Here is a 20,505-nt window from a genome sequence, read left to right on the forward strand (position 1 = left end):
CTCATCTCTTTACATGCATTGTGAATATCCTCCACACTCCAGTATGGAAAAGCAGAGTGGTCTTTGAGTCAAATGCCAGGCTCCTGTGCCAGCTTGTCACTTTCTTGCTGAGCGATTGAGGTAACTTGACCTCTGTAAGGCAGCTCTGTACCTCCCTGATACCCCTAGCATGGTGCTCAGCAGGAAATTGCCTGGGAACAGCCCTTCAGTGCATGGCTGTCAGAGTGCTAGGTGGCATCTGTGTGTAGCTAATGATACTGCATGGCAGTCACTTGTTATTTAAGGAAAATAATTTTCAGAATGTTTTTTGTAATGTACTACAAACATGAGCACTGGAGCTGGGAAGATGAATCCATGGGTAAATGCTTGCTGTGAAAGCGCAAGGACCTGAGTTCAAATCCTCAGCCCCTACAGAAAAGTGGGATGCAGATGTGACTGTGGAATTTGGGGGGAGAGGAGGCAAACGGATCCCTGGAGCTCAATGGACAGCCAGCCTAGCTGAATTAATGAGCTCCATATTCTGTAAGAAGATGTGAAACAATTGAGGAAGACACTTGATGATCTCTGGCTTCCACACACATGTGCACACAAATGCACATGCGCATAGACCTGAACATACACGCACCTACATGAACACATACATATACCATAACCCCCCCAACACACACACACACACACACACACACACACACACACACAATATGAACACTGAAAGTTCTGAAAGTATTCTCAGAGTTCTGGTTTCTAAATCTATACCCTGCTCCATCTCTCCTGAGAGTAGTGTGAGCTAAACCAAAGGAAAGGAAAAGGTCTGGAGAGATGACTCAGTGCTTACAAGCACTGGCTGCTCTTGCAGAGGAACATGGTTTCCAGCATCCACATGGTGGCTCATAAATACCTGTAACTCCATTTCTAGGGGATCTGATACCCTCTTCTGGTTTCTGTGGACATTATGCTCATGTGCATACACACACACACACACACACACACACACACACACACACACACACACACACACACACACACTGAAAATAAATACTTTGAAAAAAAGTAAAAGAAAGTACTTGTCATATTAGCAGGCAGGGTTTTTTTTTAAGTGTTTTATTTTTAACTACGTGTCTGTGTGTGTATGTGGAGGTGCGTACAAATGAATACAGTTTTCTGGGGAGGCCAGAAAAGGCATTAGATCCCCTGGAGTCAGGGTTACAAGTGGTTGTGAACTACCGAGCGTGGGTGCTGGGAACTGACCTAGGTCCTCTGCAAGAACAGGACGCGCTCTTCTTAACCACTGAGCTACTGCTCCAGCTCTCTTAGCAGGCAGTTTTGAAGGTAACTTTAGAGGTAAGTTTAAAGGCAGCTTCTAAGCACTCAGAAATGGAAGCACGTTGTCTTCCGCTCATTTGTGTCAGTTCACATGCAGACACAGGGCTCTGGAGTCCTGCCAGAATTTTAAAATTATAGCTAAAGAAATGATCCCAACTTAATTAGTATTGATGTTGCCGGGTAACTTCTAATAATGAGTGCAATTTGCAATACACGCTCACCATGTAATTTAACACAATGGGGCCCTCAGAATGTAGGACTTGTATTTAATCAAGATGCAGGATTAATATAGACAAGAACGAAGTCTAGGTCCCCAGGCCTTTGTAGGGATGGGAGGAGGGGCTCTGTGGGTGCTCAGAGGGAGATTTTGTAGGTACCACCGTTCCCAATAGCCAGTCCTACCCCACAGTGCTTGTCTGGTCCCTGGAGAGGAAGCGTTGTCACTTACTTACCTAGCAAGGGTCTCAATGTTTACGTGCCTCAGTTTCCTGGCTGAAAAATGAAGAGGATAAGGATCTAATCTCTTCCTATTGTGGGGATTAAGTCAGTTGCTGGTGTCAGACTCTTAGAAAGTAGCACACAGCACTCACCAGATGTGGCTCATTATCGTAAATGTTAGTATCCGTGTATTTTTGGATGCTGAGCTAAGGAGGGTGTCCTTCACCCCAAAACAGAGTATGTGTTTGTATTAGGCAGCTTTTCTTTGCTGTGAGGAAAAACCTAAGGCAGGCTACTTTATCAAGCAAAGAGGTTTATTTTGGCTTATAGGTCTGGAAATAAGATATCTGAACATTGTGGTATGATTTGGAGATGCCTTTCCCATCCTGGAACCCAGACTGTATCCCATCATGGTGGGAGTGCCTGCATGCTTCTTTCTATGGGCTGTCTCTCCCTGGGCTACATTTATTCCTGCTGTGACTAGATTCTTGACAATAAGCAAGGATTTATTTTAGATCCTGGTTTGAGGGTACAGTCCATCATGGCAGGGATGACAGCATGGGGCCAGTTATAAACCTGGCTCCTAGCAACCAACTCTTTCTTCTCTGCATTCCACCTGCTTAAGACTCTACAACATCCCAGAACAGTGTCATCACCTGGGGACCAAGTGTTCCAACACAGGAGCCTGTGGGGACAGTTTACACCCAACCCACAACACCCCTGTACCCGTGTAACTGTTAGGATTGGGTTGTCAGCATTTCGTCCTGCTCCAAGCTGATCACTGTCCAAACCCACCTCAAAATACCACAGTTAACGTGTCTAAACTTTCAAAACCATTAGGTTATCACTTGGGGGTTTAAAGTCTTGCGTGAATTCCGGGGACAAATCATATCAACACCATGGTAATGTTAATACCTCTGGTGGCTGGAAAGAGAATGCACCCCATAAGGCTCCAGCATTTGAACCCTTGGTCGCCAGTTGGTGGCTCTGTTTGGGGAGCATTGGATGGTGCAGCTGGAGGAAATATGTCCCTGGGGGTGGGCTTTGAGGTTGGAAACCCCCCAGTACTTTGAGTTTGCTCCCTCAGTGCTGTGCTTACAGTTGAGGGTGTAAGCTCTCAGTCTCCTTCTCTGGATGACATGCCTGCTACTCAAGACCATACCTCCCACCATGAGATTCTAATCCTTCTGGAACCATAAGCCCAAATAAACTCGTTCTGCTGCAAGTTGCCTTAGTCATGATATCCTATTCCAGTGACAGAAAGTAACTGATACAATCTTAGAGTTGAGTTGTCTTTATGAGATAAACCTAGCCATGCTGAAGTGTCTATGCCATTTGCATTTACTCCTACAGGGTGCTTGTGTGTCCATCCCTTCTGCCCATCTCCAGCACATCTGCATCAGTTCAAAAGGAAATCCCATCCTCATAAAACACCCCTCCTCCCAGTCTTTGGCGACCACCAATCTGCCTATGGATGTATGCATTCTGGTTATTTTATATAAATGAACTCGTACAGTATGTGACCTTTTGAGTCTCATCCTTTTCCTTCTGTAATATATTTTATAGCTCAGCTTGGTGACAGTGTGTATCAATCCACTCTGTCCAGACTGGAGACTGTCCCAATCTGTAGGTAGGCCTCATCTGTTTATCCTGGTCCTCAGGTGGCCACTCAGGTTGTTCCCACTTTAATGGCTATCCTAAGAGGTACAGCTATGAATATTTATGTACACATTTTACTTGAACACCTGTGTTTCAGTTCTTTGGGGGTACCTATATGCCTAAGGGTAGATTATATATAATTCTATATTCAAAATTTTCAAAGCCACTAAGCCATCTCTTCAGCTCATGGTGCTCTTGCAAAGACTCTCAGTTTGATCCCAGCACCCACATTGAATGACCCCAAATGGCCACGTCTGGTGACTCAGAGCTACCTGTAACTCCAACTCCAAGGGATCTGATAACCTCTTCTGGCCTCCTGGACACCTGCACTCTCATGTACATATTCACATATAGATACAAAGTCAACAATAAAATAATTTTTTAAACTATGAAGGAAGGAGCCATCCTTCTTGCTGCTGCTGGGCCGATGGCTCCCAGCTGCCTTTGGCTTTCCTGGGCTGTGACAGCATTGCTCCATGCGCTGCCTCAGCCTCTACTTTGTGTAACCTCCTCTTCTTACAAAGACAGGTCAGTGGACCTGGGTCTAGCCCAAGTCATCTTGGCCTCATCTTAACTGCTCACAGGTACAAAGAGCCTGTGTCCAAATAAGGCTACACTGTGGGCTTCCAGGAGGACATGAACTTGGGAGACTTTGCTTAGGACCTTACTCTTTGGCTGCCCTCCAAAGAGTAAAGTCTTAAGCCTCCCCATCCTGTTGAGCTTCCAAGACCAGCTTCTGCCTCCCGTTTACAGTTCCAGCCTCAGTCTATGTCCCAGGGGCATTTCACAGACAGGGGAGAGGGGGGTTTTCAGAGGCAAGGCTAAGTCTAAGCATTAAGAATTTTATGCTTAATCAACTTCTGGTCCCTCTTAGGTACTTGACTAGCTTAGAAAATTACTGCTTAATTGACGACTATTTCCTTCAGCCTGATCTAAGTATGAATCAGGAGTTTGGTGGCATTTAAAGATTCTTCAATTGATGACTATAGTGTCTAATGGAAAATGAAAGAGGAAGCAATGTTTGGGCCATGTTAACGCAAGGCTACATTTTACATTTTATTTATTATTATCAATGTTTGCGTGTGAATGCACAGGCACAGTCATGCCATGACATGCATGTGGAGGTCAGAGGACAACTTTCAGGAGTCCATTTTCTCCTTTCACGCCGTGAAGGAGAACCTACCTGGGGAAGAAACTCAGTTGGTCAGCCTTGGTTGTGAAGTGAACCATCTCTCCAGCTCCAAAGCTCTGTTTCTGGGAAAACTTTGGGGACATGGAGTTGGACAATGTGGAGAGTGTGAGGCTTGTGTCCTTTCTTTTTGTTCTCTTGCTTAGAAAGACCTGGGTTCAGGAGAGCTTTGGGGTGAGCACAGCTGCTTGGCTGGTAGAATGAGGACCAGCTTATGCAAGGACCATTGGGGGGCCCTTCCCGAGCCCGAAGGCCATGTCAAGTCCAAGGAGTGTCTGGCTCTCACCAGAAAAGAGAAGTTCTCTCTTGCCTCTGCCATGGTGGCCTCTCCACTCCTCCTGGCCTCTCCCCTGCACGGCTCACATTGGAAGGAGGCTGTGCTCATAGAGGCCTGAGTGACAGCTCCTGCCCAGCCTCCTTATCCTCACAGGTTCTACTGTGGTTAGACATGAACCGTGCTAAACACGGCAGAGGAAACTTGGAGAACGCTGCAGCCTGGTTCTGCTTCTCCTATTGCTCGTCTTCTCCAGTGGGTTGTGACATTTCCTTCCACTGAGGTCTCTTCCCCTTTTAACAGAGCGAGGAGTGCTCTCTTAAAGGACACAATATTCTTGAGTCTCTGTTGATAAATAGTTGAGGCAACAGGGCTCTGTGTTTATAGAAATATTGGTAGGGGGGGGAGAAAACTCAACTTGGCCCTTGTGGGGGGGCAGTAAAGGCTGTTTCATTCACTCCCTGGATAAATATTTATTAAATACCAATTTTAAGGATGTGGAGGCCTCTCCCAGGTAGACCAGGATAAATGGAGCCGTACATGCGGATGTTTAGAGTCCCAGAGCCACAAAATGCTAACACTGGCTTCTGCCAAAAGAAGCAAAGGGTATTTTTCCCCCTTGGGGATTGGAGGGGCATCAGTAAATATTTTTCAGTGAATTTTTTGGAATTTACAAAATGTGTACCCATTTGTCCTGAAATGAGATGTTTGTTTGTTTAGATGTACCTCACACTCATCCTGATGAAATCTTGCAAAGCCCAGGAACAAAAGCATGCCCAAGACCAATGAACTTCGACTGTGGACATGTGGGTGTCTGTATTCTGGGTGCTTGGCAGATTGCCTGCGTTTGAACTCGGGAACTGGGGCTTTGCCGTTTCACCAGCTGAGCATCCGTGGGCTGGTAGCCTGACTTCTCTGTGTAGTGCACTGTGCAACAGGAACCATGGAAGCCTTGTACTGTTCCAGAGTGGTAGCGGAGGCCAAGAGGACTAGATTCTAGTCTTGTTGGGGTGGGGAACTAGGTGTTCTCTGCAGGTCTTACAGGAGCCAGACTTCCTGGACTGGGGCTGCTTAGGAACTAAAGGTTAGAGGTTCCGCTACAGTGTAGCGCCTGCTGGGTCCTAGCTCTGTGCTCAGATGGAAGAGCCTCTTCTCCTGGTGTCCAGGAGGCTCTTTGTCATGTGTGTCCCCGGAGTTTGTGTCCTTGGAACTAAAAGCGTAGGTCCTCCCCAGCTGCCCTGCCCAGCACCAGCACATACAAAAAGAAACAGAAGTAAAATGGATTATGCTACCTGCACCTTGGTCACCTTAATAATTCCAATTATGTGTTTACATCCCAGAAAGGTCCATCCTCAACAGCAGGGGGCTGCCTCTCCGTTTATTCCTGAGAGTTAGTGAACAAGTTGGGGGGTAAGCTACTGCTCTGTGTAGCTGGTCTTGATCACATGATCACTCTCTCAGGACTCAGTGTATTGTTTCAGAAGGTCCCCATGGGCCAGACAGTGCCAAGGGCTTTCCTCACCTCTCCAACTTCCCTGGAGACGTGAGAATTTCTGCTCCGCGCATTTTATGCACCCAGAGAGAGGCAAGCCCTTCTGAGCAGTCCCCAGATGGGAGGCCCCCCGTGGGCTGTGACCATGGCTTGCTTGACTTTCCCGGCCCCTTCAGCCCCTGGCCTTTGCTCTGCACAACCGGCCTTACTCATTCATACCCTCAGTGTTCCCCTAGACAGAGCCCCCAATTTGCATGATTTGCCCAAGCTGCTCTTGCACTTGGAAAATGGAAGAGCCAGGGGACTTGGAAACCAGGCTCCTGCCACATGCCAGGCTCTGCAGAGAAGGCTTGGCTGGAAACGAACCCTTTTCCTTGGCTGAGGAATAACAAGGCTGCCCACTCGGTGAGGAATAGGCACCATCCACACATCCGGAGAGAGGCCATGCGGCCGACAGTTTTTCTGCCAGTGGCTGTCCTCGTTGGTGTGCTAAATAGCCAATAGCAGATCCGTTAAGCAGCTGGCAGGTGAAAGCAGGTGTCCCTAGAGGCATTGGCACCTCATCGTTCGGCCCCCCGGATATGTATATGTATGCACTGTGAGTTAGAGTCTCCAGAATAATTGATTTTCATATGTATGGGAGAGTCAGTGCTGTGGGAAGAAAGCCAATGTCCTGTGCTATTTGATGGGTAATTTCCTCCTAGCTCCTTTCAGCCAAGGAGCTTTCACTGGGGTGTTAAATTTCTTGACGGAGGGAGGAAGGAGGGACCCACGGATCATAGGCTTGAACTGAAAGTGAGGAGATGGTGGTGAGGGGGTCTGCTAGGCAGAACTCGGATGTGCTCTAAAGGGCTAATTCCTAATTAATCGCTTCAACAGCGTGTGAATGGAGAGAGGATTTGAGAAGTTTGTCACAGCAATTGCTGCGGTCATTATCTGGGTAGTGATGGGACCAGAAACCACATTTATAAAGTGAATCTGCAGAGATGCTGGTCAGAGGCTGACCTTTGGGGACGCACGGAGTTAGTTAGGAAGGTTGTGATCTCTGATCCAGTGGCAGGGGGCTGGTGTGTGGGTAGACATTTCATTTCTATGACTTCCCCGTGGCGCCATCTACTGGCCATCTTCGGCATTTGACCTCCAGTAAAGTGTGTAAGTGCAGAAACAGCTCCCGAATCCTGCTTCTAGTTTCAGGCGTCTATTTCAAGATCAAGTACTAAGCTGAACAGAGCCCCTAAAATGTTAACCACTAATACTTTAATCACACTTCTCGAACCCTTGTCAGCTTCCTCTCCAACACTCAGCACTTTGCTCTTGCTAGCACAGGGCAGACCACGAACAGGGCTCATGTGGGTTCTCCGACGCATCCTAAAGGTGGCACAGGGTCTCTGATCCCAGAGCCTCACATTATTGAAGATAGAGTCTCTGAGAGACAGGCAACTTGCAGAGTGACCGATATTGAGCCCAGGTAGGCGCCTCACCCATCTATCTCCCTGTCCTCAGTGCACTGCCAGACTGATTTCAAGACACTAAAATGCTCAAGGCTGTTCTTGTATCAAACCTCTCTGAGCTCGTCACCTCCCTAGATAGCAACATAACTTCCGCCTCCCCTTGGCTTGTGAGATCCAGACCAGCATCACTTTGTGCTGAATAGTAATAGTTTCCAGTATCGCTGTCCACCCTCACTTAGCAGCAAATAAAAAAAATCAGAACATCATTCTGTCCCCCGAGGCAGGATTGCTGAGTGCCCCAGGCCTTAGAAAGGCTTTTTCCCGGCAGCCATCTGTTACATTTGACCCTCTGCTCAGCTCAGGAGCCATGTAGGCATGCCTCCAACATGCCAGCCTTGGAAGAGCAGCACTTCATGCTCTAGGAGTGCAGCAAGGTTGAGGATGCAAGCTTAGTCACCTTGGCTTCTCCAGCACCCAGTCTATTTAAGTGGGTGGGTGGGGGTGAGGCAGGAATATCTTGAACCCATTGAAATCTTCGACGGGAGAGTGTCTCCCCCTCACCCCCAGGTAGAGTAGGAACACTTAAAGGGAGCATCTTTGTCTTGACTTGTCAGTCAAACCAAGCCCCTTCCATGATATGGGAAACACCTGTTGAACCAATGAACAAACAAATCTGGACAAATAAAAAATAATCTCTATTACTATCTGCTGGTCGCACTAAAACCAGCATTTCTTTAAAAATGTATGCGCTCCGTGATGTCTCCCAGTGTGAGAGCAAGCCATTTTATGAAATTGGTGTGCATTTACTATTAAAGAGGAGAGTCTCTACTTATTAATATTCCCAAAGGGTAGCTTTTGGGTTCGCTGCTCTGCTGCTGTTATAATTTTCTATAATTATGTGGTGCTGATTGTAGTTTGCCAACAGAGCGTCAATAAAATGAAATGTAACCCTGGAACTGACACACTCACACCACCCCCACCCCCACCCCACTCTCTCTTTCATTCTCCTGCGTTCTCTTGCTCCTACCCTGCAGCCTCCCCATTGTCTGGGCCCAGGGAGGCCAAGAGGACGTCCTCCTTGCAGCCCTAGTCCCTGAGACCAGAAGGAGGGCAGAGCTGTCTTACAGCACTCAATTTGTTCAAATAGCAGGGAGGATCTCCGTTAGGGGACCCGTTGTGATGATCTAGAAGTGGAGAGAGAATCTGTTTGTGTTTCTTTGGTTTTGCTTTTTATTTATTTTTATTTATGGTGGTGGAGATTAAAGCTAGGGCCTTGCACACAGTTTGGGCAAATGATCTACTAACTGAACTACACACCCAGCCCGTGAGTCCTACCTTTGAGCAGCACTAGGAGCCAGGGGCTGAAAGGAGCTTGTGAGAAGTCAGCCTTAGGGGGCAGAGCCGTCTAGGAGCCAGGAAGTAGATCCTCTCTAGACACTGAATCTGCTGGCAGCTTCATCTGGGGGTTCCAAACTCTAGAACTCTCCAATCTGAGGCATTTTGCTCTAGTGACCTGAACTGTAAATGGGGTGGGAGGGCTTGCTTTGTTTTGTTCAACTTTGAAGACAGTCAATGCCATTAAATAGTTGAATGACTGCATATGAATGAATGAATGAATGAATGAATGAATGAATGAATGAATGAATGAATACATCGATGCATGAATGAATGAAGCTACCACAAACTGACTTGAATTGGACTAGAATGTGGCCCTGACTCTTCCATTCTCTAGATATGTGTCTTGGGCCAAAAAGTCTTTCTGGGTGGTCTTCCCCTCAGCAGTAGAAAAGACCGTGGGGAGCACTTGGTTCCTCCATGCACTGTGCACCAGGCAGGAAGGTGGTGAACTGGCGATGTTTCAGTCCTGGAAGCAGGGGCGGGAGGCAGTGTGGCAAGGGAGAGCACGGGTTCCCTCAGAGGCTGCTGTGGACCAGACAGGTGAAGTACCGGGAGGAATTTTCCCGGTAGAGAAAAGTCCCTGCCAGGGAATGTCCCAAGAGCAGACTGAGAGCTGCTGAGATGCCGAGGGTGGGAGGCTGCTGAGGCAGGGGCCCAGGGAAGATGCTGGAAAGGCAGATAGGGGAACTGCCCACCCTGGCCTCTCTCAGGATTCTCTCCGATCTCAAACCCTGAGCACAAGGAGATGACTGCATTTGTTTTTCTTTTCAACACACTTGATTTCCCCCCACCCCGGTAGATTTAACCCCTTCCTTCCTGATACCCAAATGCATTGTCTCTAATCATTTGTTTTTATATGGCCAAAGCTACTGGGAACACACAGGTTCCCGCTTTCTGTGGGCAAGTGTATTTCTGCATTTGATGCTAACATCTCTGTGTGGAGCCACTATAAGAGGTTCTTGCTTAAGTTTTTAAGATTTTTTTACATTAAGTTGGAATATTTAAAAGGGTGCCATCCACATAAAGCCTGCAGACCTAGCCTTCTCTGAGGAGTTCAGGTGTGGCCTGCATCACTGTGTGACCCAAAGTGATCCAACTTCACCCTGTTTCTTGCCGTAACACCCCCATCTGCCTCTTTACTTACAGCCTATGGCTGCTGCTCCACAGGTGGACATGCAGACCGGGCTTGAAATGGCTCTCCAAAGGCAAAGGGTACAGGATGTTCCCTGGAACCCTCGCTGGAACTCCCACAGGCCATTGGGAAAGGGAGTTGGGGAGAGGGGAGGCCTGATTTTTATTTCCTGACTACAAGCAACATTATTTCATAATTTCAAGCGAGATACCTCGTTCTCAGGCACTCACCATGCCAAGTTGTGGGAGAATTTTAATTCAGTTTGGTCTTCCTTAATTTGCTGTGGATACACGCATTTTAATCTTCTTTTATTAAAAATAAATCCACCCTCCTCACTCGGGTCTCTTGTGTAAATATCTAATTAGGGCAGATGCATGGCCTGGTCCAACGGGGGTGTGTCAATGTCCCTCAAGAAAGAGCTGACTTCAAAGAACTGCCCCTGCCACGTGAGCCATGTTAATTGAGCCAAACAATGTCCATGAATTATTTATAACTGCTCCTCTGGTTATTTGGTGAGAAAAATCTGGTCCCAAATTGCAGCTAAGAAAAGCCCTCTTCCTGCATTATAACTTCAGAGAAGCATTTTAGATCCTCTCTGGCACACCCAGCCGCGTGAGCGTTGAACATGTACAGCTTTTTTGGTGCCTGAGACGTTGTGAGGCCTGAACCTGCCCAAGTCCTGGAGCTCACCTGTGCAGCCTCTTTCCAAGTCAACCTGAGTGCTCCTGGGAAAGGGTATAGAATATATACTACATCATAGATGGTATTGGGGGCTGCAATTTCCCTTGCTCCCACCCACCCCCCCATTTCATGCTGGGCCAGCTGGGAAGGAGAAAGCAGGTCCTTTTTCTGCTGCTGAGATGACTGCAGTCTGAGTGGCATATGGTTGGTGGTCAGTGCATCTGCAGGCATGAGTTTGCCTTGCGTTTCCTTGGATGAGCATCACTCCTATGCTACACCCTTTCCTAAGAAAGGAGGCATGGAGCCGGGAGGTGGTGGCGCACGCCTTTAATCCCAGCACTCCGGAGGCAGAGCCAGGCGGATCTCTGTGATTTTGAGGCCAGCCTAGGCTACCCCAAGTGAGTCCCAGGAAAGGCGCAAAGCTACACAGAGAAACCCTGTCTTGAAAAACCAAAAAAAAAAAAAAAAAAAAAAAAAATGAAAAAGAAAAAGAAAGGAGGCATGGGAAACATGTGGCAAGCCCACTAAAGGTTTGGCGCAGCACATCATCAAGGCAAGATAGCATCACAGTAATAAATTCACACCAGTGGCATTAGGATAGCATCCTTTCTACCTGTCCCCTCTGCCCACTCAAGATACACAGAGAGCTGTGTTTCCCTAGCTGGGAGCTAGGATCCCAGGATGCTAATCTGTGAGCGAAAATGCATCATATTACAGAAACTACAAGTTCAAGTCCGCTGACTAGAAGGGACCTGGACACTGACTTTGGTTTCTTTGTTTTTGAGACAGAGTTTCCTATAACTCAGACTAGCTTGGAACTCTGAATGTGCTATGTAGCCAAGGATGACCTTCAACTTCTGATCCTCTTGGTTACGGGTGTGCCACGTGGCCTCACTCCATCTTGTCTCATGCTGGAGATTATACCCAGGGTCACATGAATGCTGCCAGCATTCTACCAACTGAGCTACATGGCCAGTTTTTCACTATGTTCTGAAAGCGTCTGCCTTTTAAAGACGGAATTACACAGTAAGGGTAAAAATGCCCAGACCTCAAGCCTACGGTGTGAAGGATTTTGACAAAAGCATGTGTCTCTTATCATTCAAACCCCCATCAAGAGGAGACACTGACTGTTTCCCTGGGAACTTTGATGGGATGCTAATGTCACTGTCACAGGGGGATAATGCTCATCTCTTCTCTGGAATAGAGTCCCTTCATATGTTTTCTAGCACTTTCTACTTCCAGTGGCCATGGGGGGGCATAAGCTAGCCCATTGAGTCCTATGTGTGGTCACAGACCTAAATTCTCCAGCCTGTTTCCTCTTGGGCTCAATTGGGAGGGAATCCCCATGCTGCTTCCTCGTGGTGCTGGGTTACTCATGTGTACTTTCTTCCCACAGAGCCTTGCAGCAGGCAGGTAGATGGATGGTGCCTGGTGCCTAGCTGTAAGCCACATCCCTGTCATCTTATAGATCTGTGTCGTCCGCCTCTTAAATCTCCTGTCTTTGTGGTCCAGTTAAAACAGATCTCACTGACCCAACCAGCATCCATATTCTGTGGATCTGCAGATGGTTCTTGCTTCTTCTGGAAGTTGAGAAGGGTTGTCTGAGACCTCTGTTGACTCCCACGCCCCAGGGCAGTGGGTCTGACAGACAACTAACTGGGCAGGAGGTAGGGGGTGGTGAGATATGCCATCATAGCTGTAATTAGAGGCCCTTGCTGTCCCCAGGAAGGCCTAACGCTGCCCCATGGTGATGGGGGTGGGGGTGGGAGGAAAAAGGAATGAAGGAAGGCAAAGGAAAGAAAGGAAGGGGTGGGAGAGATGTTCGGTGGTTAGGAGATCTTACTCTTGTGATTGCAGAGGACCCAGTTTGGTCCCCAGCACCCTGGTTGGTGGTGGCTCACAGCCTCCTATAATTCCAGCTCCAGCGGATCAGATACCCTCTCTGGCCTCCACACACACATTTAGTAAGACTGGGCACTGTATAGCCCGGTGCCCAGGTGATTGGCACATTTGCTGAGGCAATTATCCTGAAATTGTAGAAGCTGATTTCAGCACAGAGAACATTAGTCTATCAAAATGCTTTCGAGTCTCCCCTGGAAGCAGTAATGGAAGTGTTGGTTTATTTATGGGTCTTGATCGAAGGGCATCACCAGCTGATTTATAGCCCAGATAAAGTCAAATAAAAGTCATGAAGGGAGGAAGTGATCCTTCCCTGACTCTGCCATTGAATGTGTCTGTCCCCATCCCCGGAGGGCTCCAAAACACGGCCCACAGTTGTCTCTTCCCAAGACCCCAGGTTCAGCAGCTCTATGAGGGGTGCTTCGTGAACAGGATGCAAGGTGTGTCCAGAGGGGAAATGGAACAGAGCTGGGGTTGGCGGGCTTAGTGAAAGTGAGGAAACTGCCTCCCCTGGCTTCCTGTCCCTGAAAGTAGAACCCCATAACCCCACTGAGTGTTCTTGGGGCTCTGACATGATGCGGGTTCAGAGACGAAGTGGTCAGCAGTGTGAGGGTCCTGAAGAACCAGCATGTATTCGTCTTGTCCCTCTGAACACACTGGGTCCCCAGATCCAGATACCTGCTTCGTCGCCGTCGTCTCCTGAAAACACTCCTACAACTTTACTGGGTGATGCTGGGACTCAGCCTTTCTTGCCCCTCCAGCCCACCCCTGTAGGTAATCCAAGACCATGAGGTGGTCTCACAGAAGTACACATCCAAGTGCAGAGAAGAGTTGACAAGAGAGCCCAGGCAGCAGGAGACAGACGGACAGCTGTCATCAATGATCTAGTCAGGGTGATCTGCACAGTATGGAGGGGAGCAGGGCATCCATGGTGGCTGACAAGGGGCCCAGGAGGCAAGGGAAATGCTGGAGCAGACTAAGAGTGAGGTAGCTGCTCAGGATAGCTGAGTGAACGAGGGGCTGGGGAAACAGAAGTGGATGGGAGCAAGACCACCATCCCTGCAAAGCCATGCCTCGTGTGGTGGTAACTTCACAAGCGGTAACATCTGGACACGCTTAGTAATGTGAAGATGCTGTAGTGGTGAGCACGAAAACAGTTACGGCATGAAACACTCCCAAACACTCATCAAAGTCAGTGTCTAGCCCACGGGCTATGGGCAGTGATTGGGTCATAAGAGCTCTGATTAATCCACTGATGGGCTCAAAATCTGAGGGTGTTTGGGGTGCAGCTCTCCCTAAGTGTTTCCTCAGGCGTTTTGTCACAGTCATGAAAGGCTGGCTAGCACAGAGAGTAATCAGCCTTACCTCCCCAGTGGGTGGACATCACAGTTCGAATTTCCTTTACAGGAATTGACAATGCCTTCCATTAGAGCCATGAACTTTTCTGACTGAGAAAGGGACAAAGACAGAGGGCGCTGAGGGCAGAGTCCGTGCCAAGCCTGTGATTTATCACTCATTTCTAAATCTGTGGGTATGCAACTTATTTTCTTCAGGTTTTTTTTTTTTAATTTTTTAATTTTTTTTTTACACTTAATCACTAATACGTAATTGGAAGATTTCCTGTGTCCCAGCCTACTGGTGGTCAGGACAAATCTCTCCTATTCGCATCCCCTAAGTAAACACACAGAGGCTTATATTAATTATAACTGCATGGCCATGGCTCAAGCTTTTGGTTAGCTAGTTCTTATATCTTAAATTAGCCCATAACTATTCATCTATGTATATCGCCACATGTTCTGTGGCTACCTGTGTCCCATTCATTACATGTTGCTCCTTGGGCGGCTCGCTGGTGTCTCTCTGGGCCTTCTTCCTGTCTCTCTCTTTGAATTTCCAACCTGCCTCTAAACTGCCTTGCCATAGGCCAAAAGGCTTTATTTATCAACCAATCAGAGCAACACATAGTCTCAGCACAGAAAGACATTCCCCCATCACTAATATCCATTCACTAGTGAAAATTTGGGTTAAGTAAGATCAAAAAGTTATTCAAACAAATTATCTGCCTCTGTTTCCATGTAACTTTTCATGAAAGTGGAGTTGACTGTGACTTCCAGTCACTGGTCCTATGCAGCCCCTATTTGTTATAAATTTTTTGTGACCCTCATTTACTGATCTTAGGTGACCCCTCACTCACTGTTCTGTGTGGCTTCCATGAGTTTTATGCACTCTTTATACAATCACCACTTGCAGATTTTCAGGGTCTTCCTGTCTTCTCAGGATGGGAAGTTTGGTTTTATTTTTTGTTTTGATTCCCTATGGGAAAACCCAAAACGTATCCCTGAGAGTCTGGTTACATGTGCCCCGTTTGGCCCCAGGAGAAAATGCTGTTCGCTCCCTGTTCTCTCAACCAGTGCCTAAATGGACTTGACCAGACACTTGCTGCTTGCTGATTCAATGAATCCAAACATGGTTTTACTGTCTGTGAAAATGTGCTACTGAGTGGGATCCTGTGGTTTCCACAACCTGGTCTTGTTGTCTTGATGAAAGAGACTGAATTCTGACAGAAGAGACTCTTTACTTCTTACCCCATCTTCAAGAGGGCTCAGGGAATAATTGGAATTATGCAAATTAGCATGCACCACATAGGGAGTTGAAATTGGTCCCTAACAGACCTGCTGACAGGCTCATGGGCTCACAGGTCCTTCCCGATAAGCTAAGTCGGGTGGTACTCATCTGCATCCATTTCTCTTCCTCCCTCCTTTCCTGCCCTCCTTTTTCTCTCTATCTCTATCTGTCTATCTCTCCCCAATTTGCCCCCTCCCCTCCCTCTCTCCATTTTCCCCCCTCTCTTCTCCCCTCTTTCCTAGTGATCAGTACCTGATTGTCAACACGCTGTGCATCTTTACATGCCCAGGATGACACCTGCCTCCAGCAGGTCAGCTCTTACCTATTCAGACAGCCAGGTGACCTACAGCCGGGGCAGGGACACCCACCACCACCTACCAAGACTCTCTCCTTCTTCCCTGCCTGATTTTTTTTCTGCTTTTGCTTTTCTTTTCTCTACCTGAGGGCCCCTTGGCAACCTATTTTTAAAGATGTTTCCATGTTTGCATTTAGACATTCAATTACCTTTGCTCAAAAGCAATTAAGTTCCACCCTTCACCCACTGAGCTGAGGACTCCCTGTGAACATCTTTTCTGTTTTAATAAGCAAAGCCATCTTCAAAGAGGCTGGGTCACGTGGATACACCTGAAACATGCTGTGTCTGCAGATTTTAATGAATGGCTTTAAAAAAATTAATTGTTTAAATCTTTCATCCCTGTAAGTATATTCACACCTAAAAGTTAGGAAAGGTCTGGGTTTTGTTTCTTTTGCCATTGAAAGATATTATTTTACTTGAATTTTTGTCTTTTCCTGGATCATTAAAAAACAATTATCTGGCTGAGTGAGTCACCTTGTCCTGATTTTATGGAAGACGGGTATATGAAACAGATACTTGGGACTGGAGAGATGTCTCCATGTTAAGAGCACACACTCCTTTTGCAGAGGACCCAATTTTGTTTCCCAGAACTCATGTGGAGTTGAGAGAAAGGGATCACAGGAGATCGTAACCCCAGTTCCAGGGGATCTGACGCCCTCAGATGATGGCTTCCCAAGTCACCATGCTCACATGCATCACACACACAGACAACCAAGCCCTCAGTACTTCGGTTTAGTGTCTGTATAAGGTGTGGTAAAGGCAGAAAGAGTCAAGCCTGGCAACTCTGCTGTGTTCCAAAAAGAGTGGCTTATGTCACTAGCCATCATTTTACAATGCTCGTGCCTTCCTTCCCAGATCTGGGCTTCCTACGTCAAACTGCAGCCCACGAGGGCAAGGTGCCCAGCCTTAGCTGACTGGCACCCATGGGCGTACATCATCTGTACAGATGAGAGTGAAACACCTGTCCATTGTCACTCAAGTGTTTGAAGTCCTCCTATTTGTTTTTTTGTTTGTTTGTTTGTTTGGTTTTTTTTTTTGGTTTTTCGAAACAGGGTTTCTCAGTGTAGCTTTGTGCCTTTCCTGGAACTTGCTTTGGAGACCAGGCTGGCCTCGAACTCACAGAGATCCACCTGGCTCTGCCTCCCGAGTGCTGGGATTAAAGGCATGCGCCACCACCGCCCGGCTCGAAGTCCTCCTATTTGAAGATAAGGACTTCCTGCTGTGGGGATTTTTCACAGATCAAATTTAGCCTTCGCCCAGAACCTTCACTGTCCTGCCTAACTAAGACCCCTGGGTAATGTGTGTGCCAAAGTGAAGGGCACTGGGAATGGGACAGTGGTTCTGAGAAAGATATTATGGCACCTCCCATGCCTTCATTCATGTTCCCTTGGTGTGGAGATGGTCCCCCAGGAAGATGAGAGGGAGATGGTGGTCTTCACATTTGGTTGCATATAAACCTATCACTCTCCAGGTATGTAGCGTTCCAGTGTCCAGTACTGGACCCTCATGTGAGTCTAGTAACGTGGGTTGTTACTAGAAAGTGAGCCTGAGGGTACAAGTCACTGGCTAACCCATTGTTCCACGGCCTTCTCAATTCTTTAGCCCCAAACTTCCCACCCTTGCTCTTCACTTCTCCCTAGGAAGCAGCTTCTGTGGGCTAAAACAGAGATTGCGTAACAGTGGGTCTGCACAGCTTCCTCCAAGCCTCTGCGTCATCCCATTTGCTGAAGGTTCTACTTGTGTGCTTCATTTCTGGGGAACTGCCACTGATGCCCTGGTTGCATGGCCCCACCTCTGCAGCTTCTAAAGGGCAGCTGGGGCTGCCCTTGCACTCCCCTTCCAGCTTCCGGGAGCTTCCCTGGTCACAGGCAGGACTTGGCTCAGCTTTGCCTGTCCAGATCCTCGCAGGTTACTCGAACTCTGCCGTGGGAAGTACTGGAAAAGAATTCAATGGAATAAGAAAGATGGCTTTATAATCCAATTGATAGATGATGGGTGGATTTTTGAGTAGAGTAAAAATAAAGTCTGCTTTTCTGGGAATAGACTGCTTTGTTCATTCCAGCTCTGCAGACTGCACAAGCTCCGTGCCTCCTGTGCTTAGCACTTGGCAGGCACGCAGCAAATACTAGTCAGCTACAAATCCTTGGAGTTCGGCATGGATTTAATTCCTCTTCACACATTATCTCTGCACAGATTCGTGTCTGTGCTTACTAAGTAGCCTGCACAAGTTTTTGAGAGTGGATGGCCAGGGATCCTCCGACAGGTTGTCACTCGCCTTAGAATACAAGTGGGACTATAAAGAGACACCAGATGGCTGGACAGGTTTTGATGTCTGCACAGTTTATCTCCCTCTACTGGTCCCATCAGGAATTGCAGCTCCAGGAACTCAGCCATTATCGAGGAAAGGAATTGAGCTTCATCCTCCTCCAGGGTGCTGGCCTAGCCTCCTCTTAGATCATTGAGTGCTTGATGAGGAAGGTTATTAATGCTTGGGATGAAGCACAATGTTTCACCCAGGAATTCTATGTCTCTGGAGTTGGATTAAGGCAATTAATAATTCCCAATCAATTACTCTGCAGTTTCCTCCAGCGTATGTAAAGCACCATGGCAGTGTTCAGTAACAGATCGGACAGAGAGAAGGCAGTGTGTGGCAATGTGTGTGGAGCTGCCTGTGAAAGGAGAGCCTGGGCAGCGTGGACCCAGTTGAGGGCGTGTGTCCCCAGCCGTCCTCACCTCCGACACGGGCTTTATAACCTTGCAGCTAACTTTGCCCAGTCTCTCACCATCCAGGAGCCACTGGTTCACAAGCCTTGAGGGGTCACTGTGTACAGGACACACATGCAAACAGCAGCCTAGGGCAGGTGTGCACTCGAGCACAGAGCTGTTGGTGTCTGAGGCTCACTTTGTAAGTCTGCCATGTGCATTTGGGAACCAGGAAGAGGAGAGGCCCCGTGTGGTGGTGGCCACTGACTTTGTTCTGGGATGGTTATTACAAGGTACCGGGGCTTGTTTCATCTTGACGGTGCTGCCTACTGAGAAGCACTGGATGCTGCCAGTTACCATGCTCCTTCCATGTCTTCAGTGATTGTAAACATTGGTGCCCCCACTGGAACAGCCCGAGGGCTAGGTGTCTACTGGCCTCAGTTCTGAGGTCTGATCCTTTCACACCCCACACAGAGGCATTGAGTAGCAAAGTTCCTCTCTACAAGGATTGGACAGAGCCTCTGAACTAGCTATAGATGAGATTCCATGGACAGGGACTACATATCTGCACTGGGCATGTGCCGTTGCCTGCCTCCGTTGGTCAGGAGTCCTCAAGCAAGGTTTTCTACACTCCAGGGTAGGCACCATCACTGTGACCTCTAATGATGGTTGAAGGTGACTGGGCAAAACGGGGAACCAAGTGTGAATCTGAGGTCACTGCCTGTGGGGTGGTCCTAGCATGAAAGAGATTTCTCTGTGTTGAACCCCTTGCCAATTGGACTGTCCTCTGCATCCATTCAACTTGGTAAACATGTGGCTCCCTTCCTGAGGCTGTAAGTGGCCCTGTGGAGTCGGAAATCAGTACAGTCAGAGGCAAGGCCAGGAGGGGGCTGTGGAAACGGGCTGGGAGAGCATATAGCCACTGGATGGAAGAGGGTAGAGAAGGACCCTGAAGCTGGCCTCAAGCTGCTTGGCCAGTATCTCCTGAGCCACATCTGGAGGGAATGGATTTGGCCAGCCTAGTGAGAGGGGCCCAAGAAGCACACAGAAAGGCACTGGCATCTATTTACCCAAGATAGGACACCCAGCATGGACACCACTTGGCCAGAGAATGGCTGTGGAAGGGAAGTGGGCGAGCAGTCGGTACTGGGGGACGTGCTCTCTGGGGTGCCAGGTGACTCATGAAGAGGCCTCTTGGCTAGCAGTATGGACAGAACTGGGGTCTGGTCTCACGCCACACCGGTTCACCCTCAGCTGTGTGGGAGTTGTGAGCCATGTATCCTCTGGCTGACCCTGCAGACGACAGTGACTGTACCACCACAGTGGGGGGAAGACAAGAGACTGTGAAGTCAGTAGGCAGAGCCCTTGGTTTCCTTGAAACCTATCACAAGTTTCTCTCTTATTTCTTCTTCCTCCGTACTGAGTGACAGCCGTGTCCAGGGCCTGTTACCCAGAAACATTCTATTCAAGTCCTCATCTCTTTGTAGGTGAGCCATGGAGCCCTTCTGTCCACTCCTGCTGGCAAGTTTTAGCTTGTCACTCGCCAGAGCTGGTAAAGGCAACGACACCACCCCAGCAGAGAGCAATTGGACCAGCACAACCGCAGGTAAGGACCCTACCCTGACGCCAGCTGCCCCAGCTGCCTCACACACTGCCCGAGTACCCAGGACTGCTGGGGAAGAGGGTCCAGTGAGTCTCCCAGTGTTGCCAACTAGGAAGCTGGGTGTGTACCTATGACCAGAGCCATCTAAGTGTGTTCCAGGAGGCTGTCCCACCTGCTGAGGGGGCCCTCAGCCTTGGTGGAAGGAGGAGAGAATGGGAACACCCAAAAGGGGCCATCAAGATGACCCAGGGACAAAGCACCTGCTATCAGGCCTGGCACCCTGAGT

The 20,505-nt window shown here is 48.3% G+C and overlaps 1 protein-coding gene across 4 annotated transcripts in view; it reads left to right on the forward strand.

Moving 5' to 3' along the window:
* The window catches only part of Ptpre (protein tyrosine phosphatase receptor type E), a 149,891-nt gene that overhangs the window by 85,965 nt on the left and 43,421 nt on the right, over positions 1-20,505 (forward strand). For all 4 annotated transcript variants that reach the window (XM_006987566.4, XM_042285282.2, XM_042285278.2 and 1 more), the window contains one exon: positions 20,104-20,222. In XM_006987566.4, the coding sequence (XP_006987628.1) occupies positions 20,111-20,222 (112 nt within the window). In that variant the 5' untranslated portion in view covers positions 20,104-20,110. The remainder of the gene's footprint in view (positions 1-20,103; positions 20,223-20,505) is intronic.

This window comes from Peromyscus maniculatus, chromosome 1, assembly GCF_049852395.1.
Source record: "Peromyscus maniculatus bairdii isolate BWxNUB_F1_BW_parent chromosome 1, HU_Pman_BW_mat_3.1, whole genome shotgun sequence".
NCBI lineage: Eukaryota > Metazoa > Chordata > Mammalia > Rodentia > Cricetidae > Peromyscus > Peromyscus maniculatus.